This window comes from Vitis riparia, chromosome 2 (assembly GCF_004353265.1).
Source record: "Vitis riparia cultivar Riparia Gloire de Montpellier isolate 1030 chromosome 2, EGFV_Vit.rip_1.0, whole genome shotgun sequence".
NCBI classification, from domain to species: Eukaryota; Viridiplantae; Streptophyta; class Magnoliopsida; order Vitales; family Vitaceae; genus Vitis; species Vitis riparia.
Genome location: NC_048432.1, coordinates 5,263,370 through 5,286,092, shown reverse-complemented (window position 1 = coordinate 5,286,092; position 22,723 = coordinate 5,263,370). Strand labels below are relative to the sequence as shown.

General features: G+C 36.5%; 2 protein-coding genes across 3 annotated transcripts in view; one reads left to right on the top strand and one right to left on the bottom strand.

Moving 5' to 3' along the window:
- Window positions 1-4,211: 4,211 nt before the first annotated feature.
- On the top strand, window positions 4,212-6,040 carry LOC117906801 (scopoletin glucosyltransferase-like). Its single transcript, XM_034820008.1, has one exon. The coding sequence runs from the start codon at window positions 4,383-4,385 to the stop codon at window positions 5,910-5,912; it is 1,530 nt and encodes a 509-aa protein (XP_034675899.1). The 5' UTR covers window positions 4,212-4,382; the 3' UTR covers window positions 5,913-6,040.
- A 1,973-nt stretch (window positions 6,041-8,013) lies between these two features.
- Window positions 8,014-22,723, bottom strand: part of LOC117931368 (probable DNA helicase MCM9) — a 67,785-nt gene continuing 53,075 nt past the window's right edge. Inside the window, exons 14-20 of one of the 2 annotated variants that reach the window (XM_034852340.1) lie at window positions 21,530-21,611; window positions 14,733-14,854; window positions 14,523-14,593; window positions 8,937-9,046; window positions 8,790-8,837; window positions 8,560-8,712; window positions 8,014-8,431 (exon numbers count right to left, since the gene is read on the bottom strand). In XM_034852340.1, coding sequence (XP_034708231.1) covers window positions 8,340-8,431; window positions 8,560-8,712; window positions 8,790-8,837; window positions 8,937-9,046; window positions 14,523-14,593; window positions 14,733-14,854; window positions 21,530-21,611 — 678 coding nt within the window. In that variant the 3' untranslated portion in view covers window positions 8,014-8,339. Of the gene's footprint in view, window positions 8,432-8,559; window positions 8,713-8,789; window positions 8,838-8,936; window positions 9,047-11,946; window positions 12,186-14,522; window positions 14,594-14,732; window positions 14,855-21,529; window positions 21,612-22,723 lie in introns of those variants that run through there. The other variant, XM_034852348.1, reaches the window with a different exon arrangement.

Below are 22,723 nucleotides of genomic sequence, written 5' to 3'. Positions count from 1 at the left end.
TTTAAGCGTTCGAATAAACCGTTAGTCGTCACTTTCATCAAGTTCTTAGAGCTATAATATCTTTAGATGATGTCTTCTTAAAGCAGCCTGATGGATTAAAGCGTCCTCAAGAAATTAAGGACAATACCAAATTTTGGTCCTACTTTAAGGTAAACTTACTTATCTAATAAACATCATTAGAATATTATTTATATTTCAAAATAAACTAATAATTTTGTTTCTTTATAGGATTGCATAGGGGCGATTGATGGGTCATATTTTCGTGTAAAAGTGTCAAATGATATTGTACAAAGGTATCGAGGGCGAAAGTATTATCCAACACAAAATGTTTTAGCAGCATGTTCCTTTGACTTGAAGTTCACATATGTTTTACCTGGTTGGGAAGGATCTGCATCAGACTCGAGAATCCTAGATAATGCATTAATGAGAGATTTTGATAAATTGATTGTTCCACAAGGTGATTATTGGTGATTAGATAATAATTTATTAGCTCAAGTGACTATTACTAATAACAAAGATCCTTTGTCTATGCTTCTTAGGTAAATATTATTTGGCTAATACGGGTTTTCAACTAAAAACTGGATTTCTTACCCCATATAGAAGCACTCGTTACCATTTAAAAGAGCATAGTGTTCATCAACCAGAAAATGCTCGAGAGGTTTTCAACCTTCGACACTCGTCCTTGAGAAATGCAATTGAAATAACATTTGGTGTTTTGAAGAAAAGGTTTCCAATAATAGCTAGCAGGACAGAGCTACATTACCCTGTTGACACACAATCTGATATTATACTAGCATGTTGTATCCTCCATAACTATCTCATGGGTATTGATCCAGATGAAAGATTAATAGCAGAGGTCGATAGAGAGCTTTTTAGCCAAGAAGCAGAGTTTGAATCAATGGTCTTGAGTTTAGCTAAAAAAGGCAAGGAAGGAGAAATCTTAAGGGAGAAAATAGCCATGGATATGTGGAAAGATTACAATAGAAACCGTTGATGAGTCCTTTTATTTTATGGTTCTTTTCTTGTATAGTTTTTTGTGTTTCATATTAAGTACGATGATTATATTTAGAACTATAACTCCTCTAGTTAAAATCACACTTTGAATGAGTTACAATGAAGTTATTATTATATCTCCTCCTCTTGACTTTTCATTTTAAACATATATATATATATATATATATATATATATATATATATATATATATATATATATATATATATATGTATGTATGTATTATTTCAGATGGAACATAGTGAAGGCTTTGAAGTACACAAAAGTGTAAGTGAAAAAAGAAACTTGACTTGGCTTGATGAAATGGACAACTTTTTGGTTGATCGATTAATGGAGTAAATGCATAAAGGGCAAAAGATAGGAGGAGTCTTCACCAAGACAGCTTATGCAATGGTTGCCTAAGAAATTGGGGAAAATGTTGAATTGAGTTGTAACTCTGAGCACATAAAAAATAGAATGAAAACTTAAAAAAAAAAAAAAAAAAAACTTTTATGCTGCTCAAGAAGTTTTACAAAATTGTAGTGGATTTGGTTTCAATGAATCAACTCAAATGATTGAAGCTACCACGGAAGTATAGACTACTTACACTAAGGTGAGTTAATTATTATTTTTGAGTTATTAGAAATAAAAATTTTGCATGTAATGTAGAGCTATAAATTTCTAATAGACATTATCACAATTGAACTCGAGTTTTGTTAATATTTGTTTTTTCTGATGTTTAAAGGCACACCCATGAGCATCTCAGCTCAGATACAAACCTATTAGAAATTATGATAAGTTGTCCATTCTTCTTGGAAAAGATCGAGCAACAAGAAGTCTTGCTGCAGGTGCAAAAGAAAGACAACTTCGTTGGGCCTAGGAACAAAATTTGGATGGCACAATTCCATTAGGATCATCACAACATGGGATCAAAGATGAAACATTTGCTTATGTTGAAAATGAAGCAACAAATGAGACATCTTTCTCATTTCCAGATGCATCTGTTTCTACACCAAAGTCAAACAAAGAAACAAAAAAGCGAAAAGCAAAATAAGCTAACATTGTAAGTGAAGAATTGAGGTCAATTAGAGTTGGAATGGATGCAGTTGTTGTGGCTCTTGATAGAAGCAACCTTCAAAATTATACAGAAGAGCAATTGTTTGAAGAGATTGCTAAGATTGGAGGCATGAGTGATGTATCTCATATGAAAGCATATCAAGCTCTTACCGGTGATGTGAGTGCAGCTCAAGCCTTCCTTGCTTGTCCAATTGATAGGCGTAAGATTTGGTTGTCAATTAAATTTGGACCTACTTTTTTTTATGCCTAATTTGAGATGGAGATTATTTTTATTTTTAGTTTTACTTTTGTTTTGGGGCTATACGTGAAGTTTTGATATTAAAACTCATGGATGATAATTGACTATTAGAAATTGATCTATTATATTTTTAGACTTATGAAGACTTTTTTTATTCATTAATCTTTTCAGCATGTTATTCAATTATTCCTTTGTTTGGTTAGCTGAAAAATGGAGGAAATTATGCTTTTTTCGGTTTAGACTAGCTTGTTGTTTCTTGAGTTTTCGATAATTTACAAATTGAATTTCAAATTCTAAACTTCTTCTTTCATTGAATTCTCTTATTATCTACGTTTTTGCGGCTACCAAACAGAGCACAAAGTTCAGTTTGATTGTCTCAGGTGCTTAAGGTGATATGTTTTGTATAGATAATTGGGAAACTTTTGATCATGTTTTATTTGTTTATTTTGATGATCTGTTGCCTTGGAACAATGAGATGCCTTTTTGTAGTTTCTGTTTTTCTGTGGCGAACTTGATAATTTCTTTTCTAGTGATTCTTCTTTTAGTAATTAAAGGGTTTTTTGATATGTTGTAGCAGTTTAATCAGATCATAAATAAGTTTTGTGATTTTCTTTGGATTTTTGTTAATTCTGGAGGCCTAGGGTAGTGAGATTACAGTCTCTTTGATTCCAATTAATTTAATCAATCTATAATTAAATTGAGCTTTGAACTTGTCTTTCTTTTGAAATAATTAAATAAGGTCTTTGTTCATTTAAATTGATTTACTCTAATTGAAGATCATGTCATGTTTTCCCTAATTTAGGTTGATGTAATTAAATCGAGGTTTGAATGCTTTTTTTTTAAATAGTTTACTATACATTTAAAGTAAATTAATAATGTAGGCAAAATTTTAAACATGATAATTTCGTCGTTAAAAATTTTTAAATATTATTATTCTTTTTTGATAAAAAAAAATTATATAATCTCAATAATTATTTTAAAAAATTGACGGATTTTTTATGAGAGGTGAAAGAAATTAAAAGAAGAAAAACATATCTTGTTTTAAACAGTAGCTTCGACATTCACTTTTATGAAAAATGAAACTTGAGTGATTAGATTGGTTGGGTTGGTTTGGGCCCATATTTGGAGATTTTGAAGGAGCTCCTTAGTGAGTTTTGGCCAAATGTAAGATCGAAATATGTAAAAATAAAAAGTTACTATTTTTTATACATAAATCTTATAATTATTAATAAAAAAATAATAGCAGAGACTTTTTATGAACAATGTTTTATGTATAAAAAATCACATTTTTCAACAATTTTTTTATTGGATTAATTTATTTTATTATTCAACAAATTAATAATCATTTAAGACAAATTGTTGATTTTATTTTCCTTCCATTTTTTCTTAACTTTTTTTTGTTGTTAACCAAACAAAAGAAAATGAATTCTTTTTTTTTTTTTCCTTTGAATTTTTAATGGATAACCAAACAAGTGAAAAAAATTATATTACTTTCCTTACCTTTTTCTTTCCTCCCAATTTTATTTCCCTCGCATTTTCCGAGAACCAAACAGAGCCTTAGTGACTTAGTGAGGAAGTATAAAGATCAGTTGATTTTTATGAGTGGATCAAGTTCTCTTAAGCATATTTATTTTTATTTTTTTTCAGGGTTGTTGTTTTGTTGTTACATTCTATCACATTTTCACTTATATGATAAAAATTAATATATATATATATATATATATATATATATATATATATATATATATATACACCATATTATTAATCAAATGGCTATGTAACTTAGTGCTTCTCTACCTGTTGTGTTAACCAGCATATCTTAGTCGCGGACAAATGAGCATGGAGGCAGGAACAGGCAAATGAGTTTAGAAAGAAGGAACTTGGAGCAACAAGTTTTTGGAAAGGAGATGCTTCTTCCAAATGCCTCACCGCCTCTTACTCGCATCACACTTACCAGTCAAATTCCCTCCTACTAGTAAACCTCGCATGCTTCTCCCCTAAGTAATCCTCCTCCTTTCCCCCTATAAAACCCACTACGTCTCAATCTCATTCCAAAATCCAAATATACCACCTATCATGTCTGCCCATATCATAGTGTTCCCGTGTTTTGGGCAAGGCCATCTCCTCCCTTCCTTTGAGCTCTGCAAACACCTCGCCTCCCGCACCTTCAACACTACCCTCATCATCTCCTCCGATCTCTCCTCCTCCATCCCCTCCGATCTCCGCCGTATTCCTCTCATCCACATCTTTGAGATCTCATCCTCATTTCCTCCTCCTCCTCCGCCATCGTCGCCCTCCCCGGATTCCGATCCCATGAGCCACCATCATCGCCACCAGCATCAGATGGCTACGGCCATCGAATCCCTCCTCTCTTCCAGATCCACATCCCCAGACTACGTCCCACCCCTCTGTGCCATAATCGATGTGATGATGAGCTGGAGCAAAGGTATTTTTCATAAGTTTAACATCCCACTCGTTTCTTTCTTCACCTCCGGTGCCTGCTCCGCCGCCATGGAGTACGCCTCCTGGAAAGCCGGCGCCTTCAACATCAAGCCCGGCGAAGTCCTACCCCTTCCCGGCCTACCCGAAGACATGGCCTTGACTTACTCCGACCTTCAACGCGGCCCTCACGGTCCTCCTGGCGGCCCGCCTGGACCCCCCGGTTCAGGTCGCCCACCTGGACCACCCGATGCAAGAGGTCCACCACGGTCGGGTCCCAAGTTCGGGGGGCCACCCAAACCGGGGCACCAGCCACCGTGGGTCGTCGAGGCAGCGGGCTCGATCGCGCTTATGATCAACACGTGTGACGACCTGGAGCGTCCGTTCATCGAGTACGTGGCCTACGAAACCGGAATCCCGGTCTGGGGTGTGGGCCCGCTTTTGCCAGATCAGTACTGGAACTCATCCGGTTCGGTCCTCCACGATCGAGACATCCGACCCAACAGGAAATCCAGCTGCACTGAGGAGGAGGTGATCCAGTGGCTAGACTCCAAGCCCCGTGGATCCGTCCTCTACGTGTCATTCGGAAGCGAGGTAGGTCCTACCATGGAGGGCTACGCCCAACTGGCGCTTGCATTAGAAGCCTCGAACCGGCCATTCATCTGGGTGATCCAACCCGGTTCAGGCCGGCCAGGTCCACCTCGACCACCGGGTTCAGACTCAAACGAAGACAGAGGATACTACCCAGATGGATTGGAGGAGAAAGTAGGAAAAAGAGGTCTGATAATACGTGGGTGGGCACCACAACTGTTGATACTGAGTCACCCATCGACAGGTGGATTTCTCTCACACTGTGGATGGAACTCCACTGTGGAGGCAACAGGGCGTGGAGTGCCCTTTTTGGCTTGGCCAATCCGTGGAGACCAGTACTACGATGCGATGCTAGTGGTGAAACATCTCAAAATTGGGTACATGGTGTTTGCTAAAGATGCTTCTGAAACCATCGTAAAAGAGGCCATAGTGGACGGAATAGAGAAGGTGATGAGTGATAAAGACATGAAGAAAAGGGCGGAGATGATAAGTGGTAAGTTTGGGAAGGGGTTTCCGGCGACTTCGGCTGCTGCTTTGGATGCTTTTAGGGATTTTATCAACCAAAGGGCTCCATAAGCACTTATAATTAATGTGTCATCCATCCATACACCTTTTTTTTTTTTTTTAATGTATTTACATATCATGTATCATGGAGGCCTAACATATTAACATTACGATTTTATAAGCTTTAGTCTCAATTTTTGCCCTTTGATGATATCACTAAAAGGAGGCCCGGTATAATAATAATAATGATAATTTATCTTTTAGTTTTTTTATATAAAACTTAATATTTATTATTTAATAATTTAAGGTGATTTCAATTTAAATTATATTTGAATTATTAAGTTAAAACTTATTATTTAATTTTTATTTTAAATACTAAAGTTATTTGATAAAATTAACTTAAAATTTATTCTAAATTATCAAATTGATATATTAGTTTCTCATAAATTATAATTGAGGCAAATAGGATCAAAATAACAATAAAGGTCGTGGAGTAGTAAAGAAAATCATGAACATAACAAGGAATGTTTTGAATCCAACTCACGTACCACTTTAATGGATAAACATCCCAATCTTGGAACATACTACAACCCCACATGGCAAAGAGCTGACATCAATATGTCAAACCTTCTCATTGATGTGAGCTATTGGAGAAATATTAGTATGTTATCCTTAAAAAACTTTTATCTAATAAGCAATGACCCTTCCATTTGACATCATCAGAATCACTAAGACTAACTTTTGTCCCTGCTAGAAGAATGAGTCTCGCAATTAAGCTCCCTTCTACCTTTATACTCGAGAGCCAATCTTCATTTGATTAGAGGAAATATTTGCACGCCTTTGTTATATTTTATAAAGTATAGGGTAAAAACATAAAATGAAAATATAGATTTAAAAATAAATTAATTATTTTCACTTATTATTTAAATTTATTTCTTATCTTAAATCATATCATTAAATTATTTTATCATAAATACTTAATTTATTTAAGTTATTAAATTGATTTACGGGCAAAAGATAACTTAATGGTTAGCCCTCAAATAATTTATGACAATAGCATGCAACCGCGGATGAAACAAAGAGTCCTTGAAGGGCCTAAATTCTATTTTTATTTCCAAGCAGGACCCACTAAAATAAAAGAATATACGACATCTTATCATTAAGATAAATTATTAAAGATTAATTTAAATTCAACAAAAAGATTCAATACAACTTTATATTATATAATTCTGATGCTAAAAATATGAAATGTTATAAAAAATAATCATCGAAAAAATTTAAATATACTGTCAGTTGCAAATATTATTAAAAGTAACATGTAATTATCAAAATGGATATGTCAAAATTTTAAATTTAAACAATTTCTTTATTCCACTATATCAACCAAGCTTTAATTAAACAAATTACTATCTTATTTAAAACCCAATTCATAGTAGTTTCCTTTCTATTTTTTTTAAATATAACATTTATATTTTTATACTTTAACTAAATTCAAGTAAACATGATAATAATAATTTTTTTGTAATTTATATTTTGATGATGAGCATATATATAAAGGGAAATTATAACTACATTCACCTAAACTCTTTTCACATCTACCCTATTGGCACGTTCACTTAAAAACTTAAAAACTTCTAAATACATCCACCCTACAATTTTAAAAAACCCAAAATACCCTTTCCATAATTCTCTCTAAACCCATCTTCTTCTTCTTCCTTTATCCTTCAACTACAAACCCTGGTTACAAATCATCATGTTTGAAGTTTATTTAATATCAGAAGCCTATTGTAACTTTGGTCATAACTAACTTTTGATTAAAAAAAAAATAAAAAAAATAAAAAACTTGTTAAAATGGTTGAAAAACAATTTGGAAGGATGTATGTGTAATTTAAAAGTGAGAAATCATAAATGGCTAATGTAAATGAAGGATATCCGGTCTTAGAAGGTCTAACATAATTGAGACATTCAATCCTTTAATTCCAAACTATGTTTGGTCCTTGAGTGTTAGACATCTAAGCTAGGACCGGACATTATTGGCTTGGGGGATTTCATTAAGGGGCATTTATAAACTCCCTAAAATAAAAGATAATGAAAAAAAAAATATGTAAAAAAAATCGTAAAAAAAAAAGGATTACTATACAACAAAAAAAAATCATGATAGACAAATAAATCATGATGACCTTTGAAAAATGGCCTTTCACCTGTTTCAAAATCCATTAGATTACTTGGAATCATTTTTCATTTACTTTTACTAAACAGTAGCCAAAAGTAAATTACAAACGAACCCTCCATATGGAGTGACATTTAACAAAGACACCAACACAAAGAAAAACAACTTGGGAGTTTGAAAAAGCATTCTACGATGGAATTCTACAAAGCCAGACTAAGAAGCAGCTTATGATGTAATGTATTCAACTTGGATTTTACTGTGAGGTTGGTGAGGGCATAAAAGTTAAACACCCACCTGCTCATGAGCCACAGCTTGTTCGACCTCCATTCTCATCCGGTTATTGATCCCTGTATGCTGATTATGTCGGGAAATTCATCTATAGAACTCAGCTTCTCCAGGATCAACCTCTCTTGCTTGGCATCTATGTTATAATGTAGTTAAGATTTCACACGCTATCTCATTGAAATAAAATTAAAGTAGGCCATGTATATGAACATCATATCTCCAGTAGCAATCTAGCTTAACTATGGACACAGATTGTGAGGATACATTCCTGATCAGGATTCTCAGTGAAATTGGAGTGCAGGGCATTCCCGACACTGTCCACAATGGCCGAGGTGGTCATGGATGATTCAATGCAGAGAATGGCTGTGATGGCATCTAGTCTGGTGACCTCATTTCTGAACATCAGTCTTGCATGTGCTGCAACATTACCAGAGTTACCAGAGCATCATATAAGTAGGAAGGTTGTGTTGGAAAGTCCATGGAGGGAGAGATACCTTGGGCTAACCGTATCAAGCTTTCTAGCATGCGCACGGTTGTTCTTGCTGCATTACTTGAATTAGTAAAATGGATGATCTAAGCAGGTAAAAAAAAAAAACAAAATGAAAACATTGAACTAATCATATGGGGTTGTTAGGTGAAACCTGCATTATGTGTTGCTGATCTTCTTTGGAGTTGATAATAACTTGAAATTACTTTCTCAGCTTCCTTTGTCAGAACAGGTTTGAAGTATCCTTTTACAAAGTGAATGTACCTGCAACACACCCTCAGAATTAAACAATCGTGGTTGAAATTCTTGCTTTGGATCTGGCATGCTCTAGAAGAAGATGAAGAATTTTGTATATATTATATACATTGTCCATGGTACTAGCGTCAATTTCTTGGTAGCATCTGTAAGTTATAATTTACTATTTTAAGAGATTATTACTATTTAAATCAGAGAAAAACTACATAAGAAAATCTGCATTAGATAAACCCAAGGTGGGTTCAAGTAGACTAAAGGATTGATCAAAGGAAGAAACCCTTGAAACTGTCCTATAATTTAGGATTTTTCTCTTTTTAATCTCTTCTTGTACAGCTATAAATTAGTTAGGAATTTTTCTCCTTTCAGTATTCTTCTTGTAAAACTATAAATTAATTAGGTTTTTCTCCTTTCGTTCAGCAGTAAATTAGTTATTAGAAAATTTGAATTGATTTAAATTACTGTATATATCAGGAAGTCTCCTTTCCTGGGATAGGGGAGGCTAGATATATATTCTGGTGTATCTCTTGATTTTGGCTGAATACGAATAATTCAGAATTTCACATGGTATTAGAGCCAACACTAGGTTCTTGGTGTGCTAGGTGAAAACTTTGAGTGCCGCATGTCCCTATTTGATTATTTTTCTGTGGTGTTTTAATTCCTCAACCTTCATTGCCATGTTTGATTCCTCGACCTTCATTGTTGATTTCTTTCTTATTTGTTCTGTCTATTTTCATCACTGTTATGTCTTAAGTCAAACCATACTCCTACCACCAGTTCTACTGAGGTGACATTTAAAGTGTCGCTAAGCCAAACCATGGGGGAACTACAAAACCTCCAGTCTGCTTGCCACCTTACTGAGAAGAATTATCTTCAACAGTTTCAATTGGTGTGAACCTTTCTAAAGGGCAGAGGAAAACTGTGTCATTTAATCAGCACAAGACCAAAGCCTGAAGATCCAAAATTTCAAAGTTGGGATGAAGAGGATTCCATGATCATGTCTTGGTTATGGAATTCAATGACCCCTGAAATAAGCAGAACATGTATATTTCTTACAACAACTAAGGAGATTTGGGAAGCCATCATACTACCCAAAGCAAAGGTATGAGATTCTACTCAAAATTTTGAAATCAAGGTGAAGATTTCCACCACAAAACAAAGAACCAAATCTGTGACCGAATATGCCAATATCATGAAGATTTTGTGGCTGGAAAGTGACAACTAACAGAACATTCAAATGAAATGTAGTGAAGATGTAATAATGCTCAAAAAACGTCGAAAGAAAACAAATTTTTGAATTTCTTACTGGGCTCAATGAGGAGTTAGATCAAGTGTGAGTCCAAGTTCTAGGAAAAAAGAAACTTCCATCCATGAATGAAGTCATCTCCATCATTTGTGCTGAAAAAAGTCGGAAAGGTGTGATGCTCCAACAATCTTCTATTGATGGTTTTGCTATGGTTGCTGAAAGCCAAACAAATTCAACCCAAATCTTGTTGGAAAAACAGGGCATTCTAATGGTTAAAGAATCTCAACCGTAAAGAACTTTGGTGTGCCTATTGTAAGAAGCCCCAACACACCAAAGAGAAGTGTTGGAAACTTCATGGAAAACCTTAGAACCTGAATCGGAATGGGGGAAATAAAGCATGACAGCAACACAGTAAAGCAAATATGGCAAATTGTGGAGGAGGCCCTCAAGAAAAAACTAGTTCCAACAGAGAAGAAAAATTTGGAGAACTAAATAAGGCTGAGATAAAAAGGCTGAGAAAATTTTTGGGTACTCTTAGTAAACAGTTGGGTATGTGTTCTTTGCCACAGACAGGTAAGTCTTCCATTTCTCATACTTTTAAGGGCCTCAAATTTGTCCTTCATTGACTGTTGGGTCATTGAATAAAGTTTTCTCTTCATATAGTCCTTACCTTAGAAACAAAAAGATTTCTATTGATGATGGTTCCTTTACCACGGTTGTTGGTCAAGGAAAAATTATTCTCATCCAGTCTATTGTTTTACAAGATGTGTTACATTCACCTAAACTTCTAGTTAACCTTGTGTCAATCAATAATTAACCAAAGATCTAAAATGTTGTATAACTTTTTTCCAAAATTATTGTGTTTCAGGACTGAGCTATTAAGTGCCTAAGATCAATCCTGGAATTGTCAATATAGATTTTAGGCTATTAAGTCCCTTGTGTTGATTCCAGAAACTTCAGGATCAATTTGAGGGCACTAAAACTGGAAACTCCAACTTTCTTCCTTTGCTTTGGGTAGTTTTTTCATGCTCTTGTATCCCAAGTATGGGAGGGAGCTCGGGCTACTTATTTAGGGGATATTCTAATGCATAAAGAGATTTGGAAAAAGATACTAAGCACATCATTAGGGCTTAGGGTTTTGAGAGTCGTAAGGTTGCAATCTCCTGACACAATAATGAAAGTTCCTTGCCCTGCTCATCCATTGTTGCAGGCTATAGCAGAACCACACAATCATTCTATGCTTATATGACTGTTGTTTCTCCTTTCTTATCAATCTTTATGCTGTTTTTGCCAGCCTCAGGTCCAAGAAGAATTTGCCCTTGTCACCGCCCAGTTCTTTGCAGCATTGTCCATACATAAAGTGATAAATGACTTATCAAGAAAGGTATCACCTACCTTTATCGAGAACATTTGTTGCTACCTCTGGTTTGACTAATATCTGGTGGTTTTCAGATCAAACCCATCTAATTTGTGGGTTACATAATGGTAATGGATTCTTTACTTGTTTCTTGATTAGAAGGTTAAAGAAGTCTCCATCATTATAGTACTAAAGAGGACTCAGTGAACACCACATAATCAAAATTATACAAAACCAGACAAAATGGACAAAACTAACAGAAGTCTTCTGCACCAGGTCTCCCCACAGCGGAGGAACCCATCATGGCAGCCCCTTATCATATACAAAATCAAACTTCTTTGAAAACTTATTTGCTTTTGTGGCCATACAGTTTCTCTGTCAGCTCCTGCTTCCCCCCAGTATTTTATTACACTATATTCTGCCACACATGATGACAAAGTCTCAGTGATACATACCTATCGGTCCACCATTCGTATGCTATCAAGTGTCAAAACATATGTTGCCACTTGTCACAATATAAGAGTACCAATGTAATCCTTGTTTGAATGCTGCCATGCGCCCCATGAATCAGTACTTATTAATCAGATACATGTCATCTGGAGTTTACTCCATTAATAAATACTAAGAACATTAAGCTACCAACTTTCTTAAAAGCTTAAAGCATTACAATATGGGCTCATAATGTGTACTAGATTAGCATGCTCCCTCACATACAACTAAGTACCCATACAGGGAGAAACAAATTAGTCATTGCGGATTCCAAGCAAATAGATGGGGAAATAAACAAGAGGAGAGATTCAAATTGGAGACCTCTCATTAACCATAATTCCAATACCAAGGTAATCCAAAGCTAGAGGAGCATCAAATCAAGTATCCAAGCATTTGTCCATATAAACTACAGTGATAGATGTTAAGATAGCACCCAGTGTTCATCTCCTCCTAAAACTATGTTTATGGATGTCGATGCCACTATAGGTCTTTTATTGTTTGTTTGTTGTTCTTTCATAGTTATTCTCAGCGTGCAAATTGATTCTTTTGGTACTATGTCATTGTACTACACTGTCAAAGGATGTTAGGGTTTACAGAATAAGGAACACAAAGGGAGAAGATAAAACAGAAGTAAATGGAAACCTAGAATTTGCGTTCTTCAATAATATCTTATACATAGATATAACATATAGCACATAACCATAACAACACTAATAGATGAAATGAGCTATCCACCTTACCCTAGTCAAGGAACATGGTAGAAATAAGCTCACTGTTGACAAATGCAGTGCCCTTAAAAATTCCAAAACTGAAAGCTAATCCATTGGTACATCAGGATGAGACAAGAGCACTGCTCACAAGTGAGACAGGAGAACAAAGCAAAGGCAAATTCCAAAAGGACTGGCATAAGGACCCATCAAGAGAATCATACATTAATAAAATGGATAGGTGATATATGATAGCACTATGGAAATATTGATTACTACCCAAAAAGTGTTATTTTACACCTTTAAGTCATTATGTTTTAAGCACTTTTGTGTAGTAATTCTCCATCTTTATTCCAATTGGCATGTTAAGGACTTAGCAATGACTTCTAATCATATTTGTGGCTAGTTTTAGTGTTTTGACAGCTTTTTGGATCATTAAGACAAGCCAACCAAAGGAGAAAAGCAAAGAGAAACAAAGAGGAAAACAGAGGACAGCAGCTGCAGTCTTCTTTGGCACTTTTGGAGCACTTCCCGAAGCCCATTTTCTACATGCTATATACCATTTCAAAGCTCAGGAAGTCAAGAATCCAATGCTTCAAACCGTGTACGATTTGGAGCTGAACGAGGAAGATATGGCCTTCGGAAGGCAACTGCTCCAGGCTTGGGCGAAATTCGCACACCCCCTCAGCTGTGCGAATGGTGTGCGAAACTCGCACACCCCCTCAGCTGTGCGAATGGTGTGCGAAACTCGCACACCCCCTTCCAAATTCACACACCCCACGCGTGGTGCGAATTTTCCTCTGTTTTTGCCGACTCCACTTTAGATATTTTCTTATGTATTTTTTTTATGTAATTTCCTTTCTTATCCTTGTAACAAGCCAATCACAAGCTTTGCTTTTGTAAAGACTATATAAGGGGTGGAAATCACCTCTCGAAGACATCTATCATATGTGTTATGTTTTACACTTAGAAATATACAGAGCTTTCTCGTTTTTCCTTTTCTCTCTACTATTTTCTTTTTCTTGGAAGCCAAACAACCTCTGAGGATGTTTTCTCAGAGGATGAGAGGCTAAACTTTTGGTTTCTTGGAGTGAAGGAAGCTAGGTGAAAAGTCCAGATGCAAAGGTGGAAAAAGCTCGTGCCTTAAATACAGGTAGTTGAAGTTCATAAATGGCTTTTAAATCCAAAGTTATGCTTTAAATCCCTTAGAATCACTTTGAATGGCCAATACATGGTAAGCTTCAGGTCTCTGTGGATGCTTATTGCTAGATCCATATCAGTCCATTAGTTATCATGTACGAGCCATTGGAAAGTGGTTCAAGGTGAAGACCCATAGTGTCTAAAGCCATTAATGGACCTTGACTACCATTTCTATTGACTTTTATGGATTAAATCTTCATTGTTAAACCTATACCGGTTTGGGAAATAACTATATTAAGTTAAACCACAACAAAACATGCCACTATATTAAGTTAAACCATAAATAATACATGCCTATATTTAGTCTGACATAGTATTGGTATGAGCGCAAGTGGGCAAAGACATAATTCCAGATTATAGGGCAGTCCATACAGATATGCTAGCAGGCCTCTCAAAGTGGTGTTAAGGAGATGTGTTTATACAAAGACCAAACATGCCAAACTAGCTTTTAGTTATGCTACAGTGCAAAACACTTATAAAAGATTTTACCTCCTAAGTAAGGGAAGCGGCCAGATATTGGCTAGATTTTCATCAGGCTTGCCTTTCTCTGATTCTTCAGGCTAATCAATTTCACAAAATAAATAAATCAATAAAAGTCAAAATTTAAAATTTAATTTAATTTTAAAAAAAAAAAAAACAATTTGTCAAATGCCTTATGAAGATTAGGGAGCTAATGTATCGATTTTAATGATATATTACCTCAGCAAGAATGTGAGAAGAAACAACTGCATCCCATTCTGGGTTCTTTGTATCCAAGAGGACAAGAACTATATCAAATCTGCTCAATAAGGGTCCAGACAGTGTTGTATTGACAGAGAGAGCTAAATTGGGTTAAGAAATATTTCAATATCACAAGGAAACAAAAATCATCGACTAGAAGGAGAGGCTACTTTTGGTAAAGATAGATTTAAGAACACCTAGCTAAAGTATATTTCATATTTACCTCTTTTGTTATGTTACATGGATTCAGGTGCTAGTGTGCTTGTAGGCACCCAATCCTTCAAATTCCAAAATTTTAGGATGTGGAGACTTTACTAAAAAGGATCCATTAGCAACTACTGATACATGGATACGATATAATAATGATTGAAATACTACTAAGCACACTTCCCAATTAAGCCAAACTGTCTTATCCCAAAATAGTCTCGCATTCAAGCATATTTTATTTGACTTTCAATCTTCTCGGCTATAAGTTTACTGTACCAATAATAAGTTTATATTAGCAGATTTTACTACTTTCTACATTACTATCAATTTTATGTTTAAAGTGAACTTTTTGTCCTCATATTTTATTTCCCTCTCTAATTTCCATGTTCCCATAAAACAAGTCTCTTCAAAAGCAGCAGCAATCCTTTTAAGGCAAGGTTGTAATGATCTCTAGAGAACAAAAGAAAAAACTTCCTTGTAAGCAGGAGAGTAGTATCCAAGCTGGATCTCATGCCATGTTGACATGGGAACTGAAGAAAATATTCTTCTTTTTTCTGTGTCAAAACTGAGTACAAAGTGACCTATATATATACAAGTGGGATTCCTAATCTAAGCCATATAATATGCACAATCACTATCTCTAAGGAAACAATAACTAATTAGGAGAGATTCTCTCATCCATAAAATAGAAAGTATCCTAACACAATCCCTCTAATCTTGGCACTTAATTACAAATCATAATCCCATATTTCCACACTCCCCCTCAAGTTGGATAGTAGATGTCTAGCATTCCCAACTTGCTTTTCATGTTTTCGTAGGTGGCCTTTGGAAGTGCCTTTGTCAGAATGTCTGTTGTTTGACGACTTAAAGGAATATACATAAGTCTGATTGTTCCCCCTTCAAGTTTCTCCTTGATGAAGTGACGGTCTATCTCCACGTGCTTGGTTCTGTCGTGTTAAACTGGATTCTTTGCAATACTTATGGTAGCCTTGTTATCACACAAAACTGTCATAGTGGAGTTTGATATAATTCCAAGTTCCTTGAGTATTCTTTGGAGCCACATTCCTTCACATATCCCATGAGCCATTGCCCTGAATTCTGCCTCTGCACTGCTTCTCGCCACTACGGACTGCTTCTTGCTTCTCCAAGTCACCAAGTTTCCCCACACATAGGAACAATACCCAGTAGTTGACCTCCGATCTGTCAAGGATCCTGCCCAATCAGCATCTGTGAATACCTCAACTTCCCTACTTGAGGTTTTCTTGAAGTAGAGTCCTCTACCCTGGCTCTTTTTAAGGTACTGTAAAATTCTGTATACGGCTTTCATGTGTCTTTCAGTGGGATTGCTCATGTAGCGACTTATCATGCTCACAGCGAAACCAATATCGGGCCTTGTGTGAGTTAAGTAGATCAACTCTCCTACTAACCTTTGGTACCTGTCTTTGTCAGTTGGATGACTGTCATTATCTTTATCAATCTTACCAATAGGATCCATAGGCGTGTCCACTGGCTTACAACCTAGCATTCCAGTCTCCTGAAGTAGATCAAGGACATACTTCCTTTGCGTGACCACAATTCCCTCCTTAGTTCTGCCAACTTCCATGCCAAGAAAGTATCTGAGTTGTCCAAGATCTTTGATTTCAAATTCTCTTGCTAGCAGCTTCTTGAGATTCTCTATCCCTTCTTCATCGTCTCCGGTGATTATAATATCATCAACATAGACAATGAACAAAGTCATTTCACCTTCCTTAGAGTGCTTCATAAACAGTGTGTGATCTGCTTGACATTGGATGAACCCATGTTTTTTCACAACTCTAGTCAGTCGATCAAACCAGGCCCTAGGTGACTGTTTTAGACCGTATAGGGACTTTCTCAGTTTACACACTTTTCCTGAATTTTCTGGAGTTTCCATACTAGGTGGAATCTTCATGTAGACTTCCTTTTCTAGTTCTCCGTTGAGAAATGCATTTTTGACATCAAGTTGGTGCAAATTCCAGTCCAAATTTACTGCAACTGACAATAACACTCTGATGGAGTTGAGCTTTGCTACTGGTGCAAATGTCTCTTCATAATCAATGCCATAGGATTGAGTAAATCCTTTAGCTACTAGTCGAGCCTTGAACCCGTTTATACTTCCATCCGAATTGTGCTTCACGGTAAATATCCACTTGCATCCAACAGGCCTCTTACCCTCTGGTAATTCTGAGATTTCCCATGTCCCATTTTTCTCCAATGCTTGTATTTCTTCCTGAACAGCAGTCTTCCATTCAGGTTGTTGAAGTGCTTCTTGGATGTTGGATGGGATACGATCATCTTCAAGAGAAGTGATGAATGCTTGGAAATTCTGTGAAAGCTTTCCATAGGACACATGATTACTGATTGGATGCTGAGTGCAGGATCTTACACCTTTCCTTAAAGCAATGGGTTGAGCAAGATCATCAAGGTCATTACTGGAATTTAGATCATAAATTGTGTTACCTGATTGTGAGTTTGGGTTGCTTGGATCCTAGTCCAATTCTTGGTTCTGCTCAGGTGGAGTGTTGTCCTCGGCTCCTTTTGAGGAGGTTTCTCGAGCTTTTCCTTTAAATTTTTTCTAGAATAAACTATTACCTTTTTACTACCTTGTGTAGTTGACTCAGGTGTGACAGAAGGGACATCCAAGGAATTGTTCTCGGGGACAGAAAGAGTAGTATTTGTTTGAGGAGGCAGTGATGAACTCAAAGGAGAAGTAGTGCTGATTTCGGTTTCCCAAAATTGGAATTCATCTGTGGACCAATTCTCCCCCTGAATTGCAGTTTTGGGGTAGAAGGGTTGATTTTCGAAGAAAGTGACATCCATGCAATGTTTTAAAAACCGGACCGGACCGGCTGGTCGGACCGGTTCAACCGTCGACCGGTCACAATTCCGGTCCAGTCTGCCCTATTGAACCGTTTAACGATCAAACCGGTCACGAACCGCCTAAACCAGCGGTCGGACCGGTGACCCGGTGGAACCGGACGGTTCTAATCGAACCGAACAGTTCCAGTTAATCACCATTTTAAAGGCTTTCTTATATGAAGGCTTGGGCAAAAGCCCATGCTGGGCCTTGTCTCATAATGACAAAGCCCACACCCCACTCTATCATATTATGGGCTTAGTCTTGAGCCCAACAGATGAGGTAATGCATTGCCCCCCTCAATGTGGATAGCTTTTATAGGCATCCTTTGCCTCCTCATTTCACTTGGAATCCGATGTGGGATTGCTAACCAACCTAATTCAATGAAAAAAAAAAAAGCAAGTCCCCCCCACCCGGAGGATTTGAACCTTGGACCCCAAGGTCTATAGGCATCCCAAGACACCACTCAGCTACACAACTTTTGTTATATTATATGCAAACAAAATAATATATATTGGATTTTAATTTTTTTTATAATATTAAATAAAAATAAAATAATATTTTTAAAAATGATAAAATTAGTTTAAATTTTCATTTTTAATATATTCACATTTAAATATTTTACATATTCCATTTAATAAAATTAAAAATATTAATATGATTTAATTTGATAATATTATTGATTTTTAATTTATTCATATATATTTTAAAATTTTTATAATTATTTTTAATTTTAATAATATATAAATTATATATTTATGACGTCACCGGTTCGACAGCGGTTCGATAACGGTTCGACCGCCGGTCCGACCAGTGAATCGTGAACCGGTAACTTTTCCGGTTCGATCACCGGTCCGGTTCTGAAAACATTGCATCCATGGAAGTGTAGAATTTCTTGGTTGTTGGAGAGTAGCACTTGTATCCTTTTTGGTTTGGTGAGTACCCGAGAAAGATGCATTTAGTGGCTGTCGGATCAAGTTTACTACGTTGGGACTTATGGATGTGAACGAAAGTAGTACAACCAAAGACTTTGATTGGGATAGACGAGATTATTCGAGCGGATGGATATGCAGCGAGGAGGATTTGACACGGGGTTTTAAATTGAAGAATCCTAGAAGGCATTCGGTTGATCAAGTAGGTTCCTGTGAGTACAGCTTCACCCCATAATTGTTTAGGCATGTTTGAAGCTATCATGAGGGATCGTGCAACCTCCATCAAATGTCTATTTTTCCTTTCTGCAACTCCATTTTGCTGTGGAGTATCAATGCACGAGCTGTGATGTACGATGCCATTCTCCAGAAGATATGACCCAAGAATGTTGTGATAGTATTCTCAAGCATTATCTGTCCAAAGGACTTGAATTTTTGCCTGAAACTGCGTCTGAACCATGTTGTTGAAGTTGTCAAATATTTCCCTCACTTCTGATTTCTTCTTCATAAGGAATACCCAAGTCACTCGAGTGTGGTCATCAACAAAGGTGACAAACCATCTAGAACCTGTAATGTTGTTGATTCTAGAGGCCCCCCAAACATCACTATGAATCAAGGAAAAAGGATGAGACGGTTTGTATGGTTGAATGGAATAGGAGTTGCGAGTATGTTTGGACAATTGACATATTTCGCATTGAAAATTTTTGGAATTTTTATTGAATAATGATGGATATAGTTTTTCAAGATAGGAAAATTTTGGGTGACCTAATCGGTAGTACCATAACATAACAACACTATCCGTCTTGGTACTAGGGTTGGAAACTACACAAGCAGTCTTCATTGGTAGCCTTCGAATTTCCTCAGCTCTCAGAAGGTAAAGTCCAGCACGCACCTCAGCATTGCCAATCCTCTTCCCAGAGTTCAAGGCCTGAAATTCACACATGTGAGGAAGGAATTTAGTAACACAATTAAGATCCTGTGTTAGTCTACTTATAGACAATAGGTTGCAATCCAATTTCGGAACATAGAGCATGGAGTGAAGAGTAATATCCTTGGAAATAATAACTGAACCTGTGCCGAATACCCTAGAAAGGGTTCCATCGGCAATTCGAACAGAGGAATTGTTATGGCAAGGAGTATATTCATGAAAAACCATGAGATTCGCAGTCATGTGATCTGAAGCTCCTGAGTCCACTATCCATCTAGTGTGATTTTCCTGTCTAACATTTAGGGCATGGGAAAAAATACCTTTCTGGGCTACAGATGCGGTACCAATAGTTGTTCCAATTGATTGAAGAGTCTGTTGGAACATTTTCTGTAGTGCCTCCAATTGCTCTTTGCTAAACGGTCCAGGATTTGAGCTAGTGCCAAATGTGTCTTCTTCGGCTGCAGCGGTGTAACCCCGACCTTCTTTGTTTTGCTGTGGCCGAGAAGGTTTCCAATCAGTAGGTTTACCGTGTAGATGCCAGCAAGTCTCTTTCGTGTGTCCAGGTTTTCTACAATGGTCGCACCATGGACGATTCTTCTTCATTTGGTGGTTGTTGTTGTTGGATTGGGTTCCTCGTGCAACTAGGGCTGAGTTCTCAAGATTTTTGAAGGAATTTTGGGTTCCCAACATCACTTTTTGTCTGCTTTCCTCTCTGCGAATTTCAGAAAAAACTTCCCTAACACTAGGTAATGGCTTAATACTTAGAACTCTTCCACGTACCTCATCTAAATTCTTATTAAGGCCAAGAAAAAATTTGTAGATGCGTTCCTTTTCAATGACCTTCTTGTATAGGAGTCCATCTTCGGGACACTTCCAAACCAATTCTTCATAAATATCGAGTTGTTACCAATACCATGTAAGGATATTAAAATATTCGGTAACAGTTGAATCTCCTTGTCGAAGATCTTGGAGAATACTCTTGATTTCGAAAATCGCCGAGGTATTATCGATGTTGGAGTAGGTCTCTCTAGTTGCATCCCATATCTCCTTTGCTGTGCCATAATACATGAAGTTTTCTCCTATGTCATTGGTCATAGAGTTAATTAATTAAGACATCACCATACTATTTTCCAACTTCCAGGTTCGGCATCCTGGATCATCTTCCTTCGGTTGAACAATGGCTCCCGTAAGGTATTCTTCCTTACCTTTCCCGCAGATGAAGATCCGAACAGACTGAGCCCATTGAATAAAATTCTGCCCATTGAGTTTATGACCTGTTATGGGAAGAATGATGCCATCTGTGGTGCTGGCACTGCCGGAGTGAACTGCTTCAGGTCTGGACGTCACCTTCGAGTTTAATCCTTCTGTTCTGCTCTCCATGGAAAAAGATGATTTTTTTTATTTATATACGTGGTTCAGATCTGAATGCTCTGATACCATGAAGAAAATATTCTTCTTTTTTCTATGTCAAAACTGAATACAAAGTGACCTATATATATACAAGTGGGATTCCTAATCTAAGCCATATAATATGCACAATCACTATCTCTAAGGAAACAATAACTAATTAGGAGAGATTCTAATTAGGAGAGATTCTCTCATCCATAAAATAGAAAGTATCCTAACACAATCCCTCTAATCTTGGCACTTAATTACAAATCATAATCCCATATTTCCACAGGAACCTAGGTGAAGTAAAAGAGGTTGAGTACCACAGTTTCTGTGAGACAAATGCAAGAACATACATTCAACAGGAAACCAAATAATATAAACAATCAAGTAACCATAATTTAAAGACGTAAATTAGAAAACTAGAAATTCTAAATCAAAATGATACATTGACCAGGATCATAATGTCCTTTAGGATTTGTTGCACCAAAGACAATTGTCCTGGTATTAAGAGTCGTCACAAGACCAGCCTGAAAAAGGAAAATTATTAGTAAGAGAATGTCATTCATGAATTATGCTTCACTATACATAAAAAGAACATGGGCACAAAATAAGTAATGGTGAACAAAGAAAAAAGCAGTTGAATTTCTATTTAAAAAGTTTAAACAAATGGAACAATAACAAAGTAAACATACGATAAAAATAACAATAGAAGGTTTTGATTAACTCACCAACTTATAAACCATTGAAGGGGAATTGGAACACTAGAGGAGATATATTGGATTTTATATAACTATAGTGTAGGTGAAACAAATCCATACACTCTCAATAGCAAACCCTTAATACATTCATTTGTGGATTCCTGCCTCTAACATACCTCCTCTCTCATCAAGAGTTCTCAACTCTACTTTCCTAGAACCTCTAAGGGCTTAAAGGTCATCCCTTAGAAGGTATTCTAAGGGATCCACATTCTGATATCTCTAAGGATGAAGCTTCTCTCTCACCAAAAATTCCTAAAAATGACTTTATTCCGAACCTTCAACTTAGCTTCAACAAACTTCAGTTTGCCTATGAATTTATAGCCTTTCCACCAATTAACCTAAGATTCTCTCAACTCCCTCAATCTTCAAACCTATGGTAGTGAAGCTGCATGCCTAGAAAATGGAAGGAAACCAAACTCCAAATAATTTGGTTAGAAGTCACCAGAATAGGGCAGTGCTTTGAAACAGGGCTTCACATTGCTTCTTGTACAATGTGGGGAATTCTAAATTCCAAATGTAGGAAATAAAAATATCTTTCACAAATGGGGATGCCCTCAGCAATGCAAGTTGGATGAAGTCAAAGACATCCTTAAGAGGGGAGGATCAACAAAACTACAAGCAATGGCAATGTTTTCAAAGCCCATCATATGAAGTTAACTAAGAGGATCCAAGCTTCCCCAAAAGAGTAAGTTAAACCAAATAAGTCTTCCAATTTGATCTAGATGTTCAATCCTAGAGATAAGCTATTTGGATTATAAGGTGCTTGAACCAATAATCCTCTAAACAATCCAAGGAAAATATACAGAAAATGAGTAAGAGACTAACACCATCTCACATGTCTTTTGCAAGTAAAATATCTAAATAATCCAAGCCTCATAGGA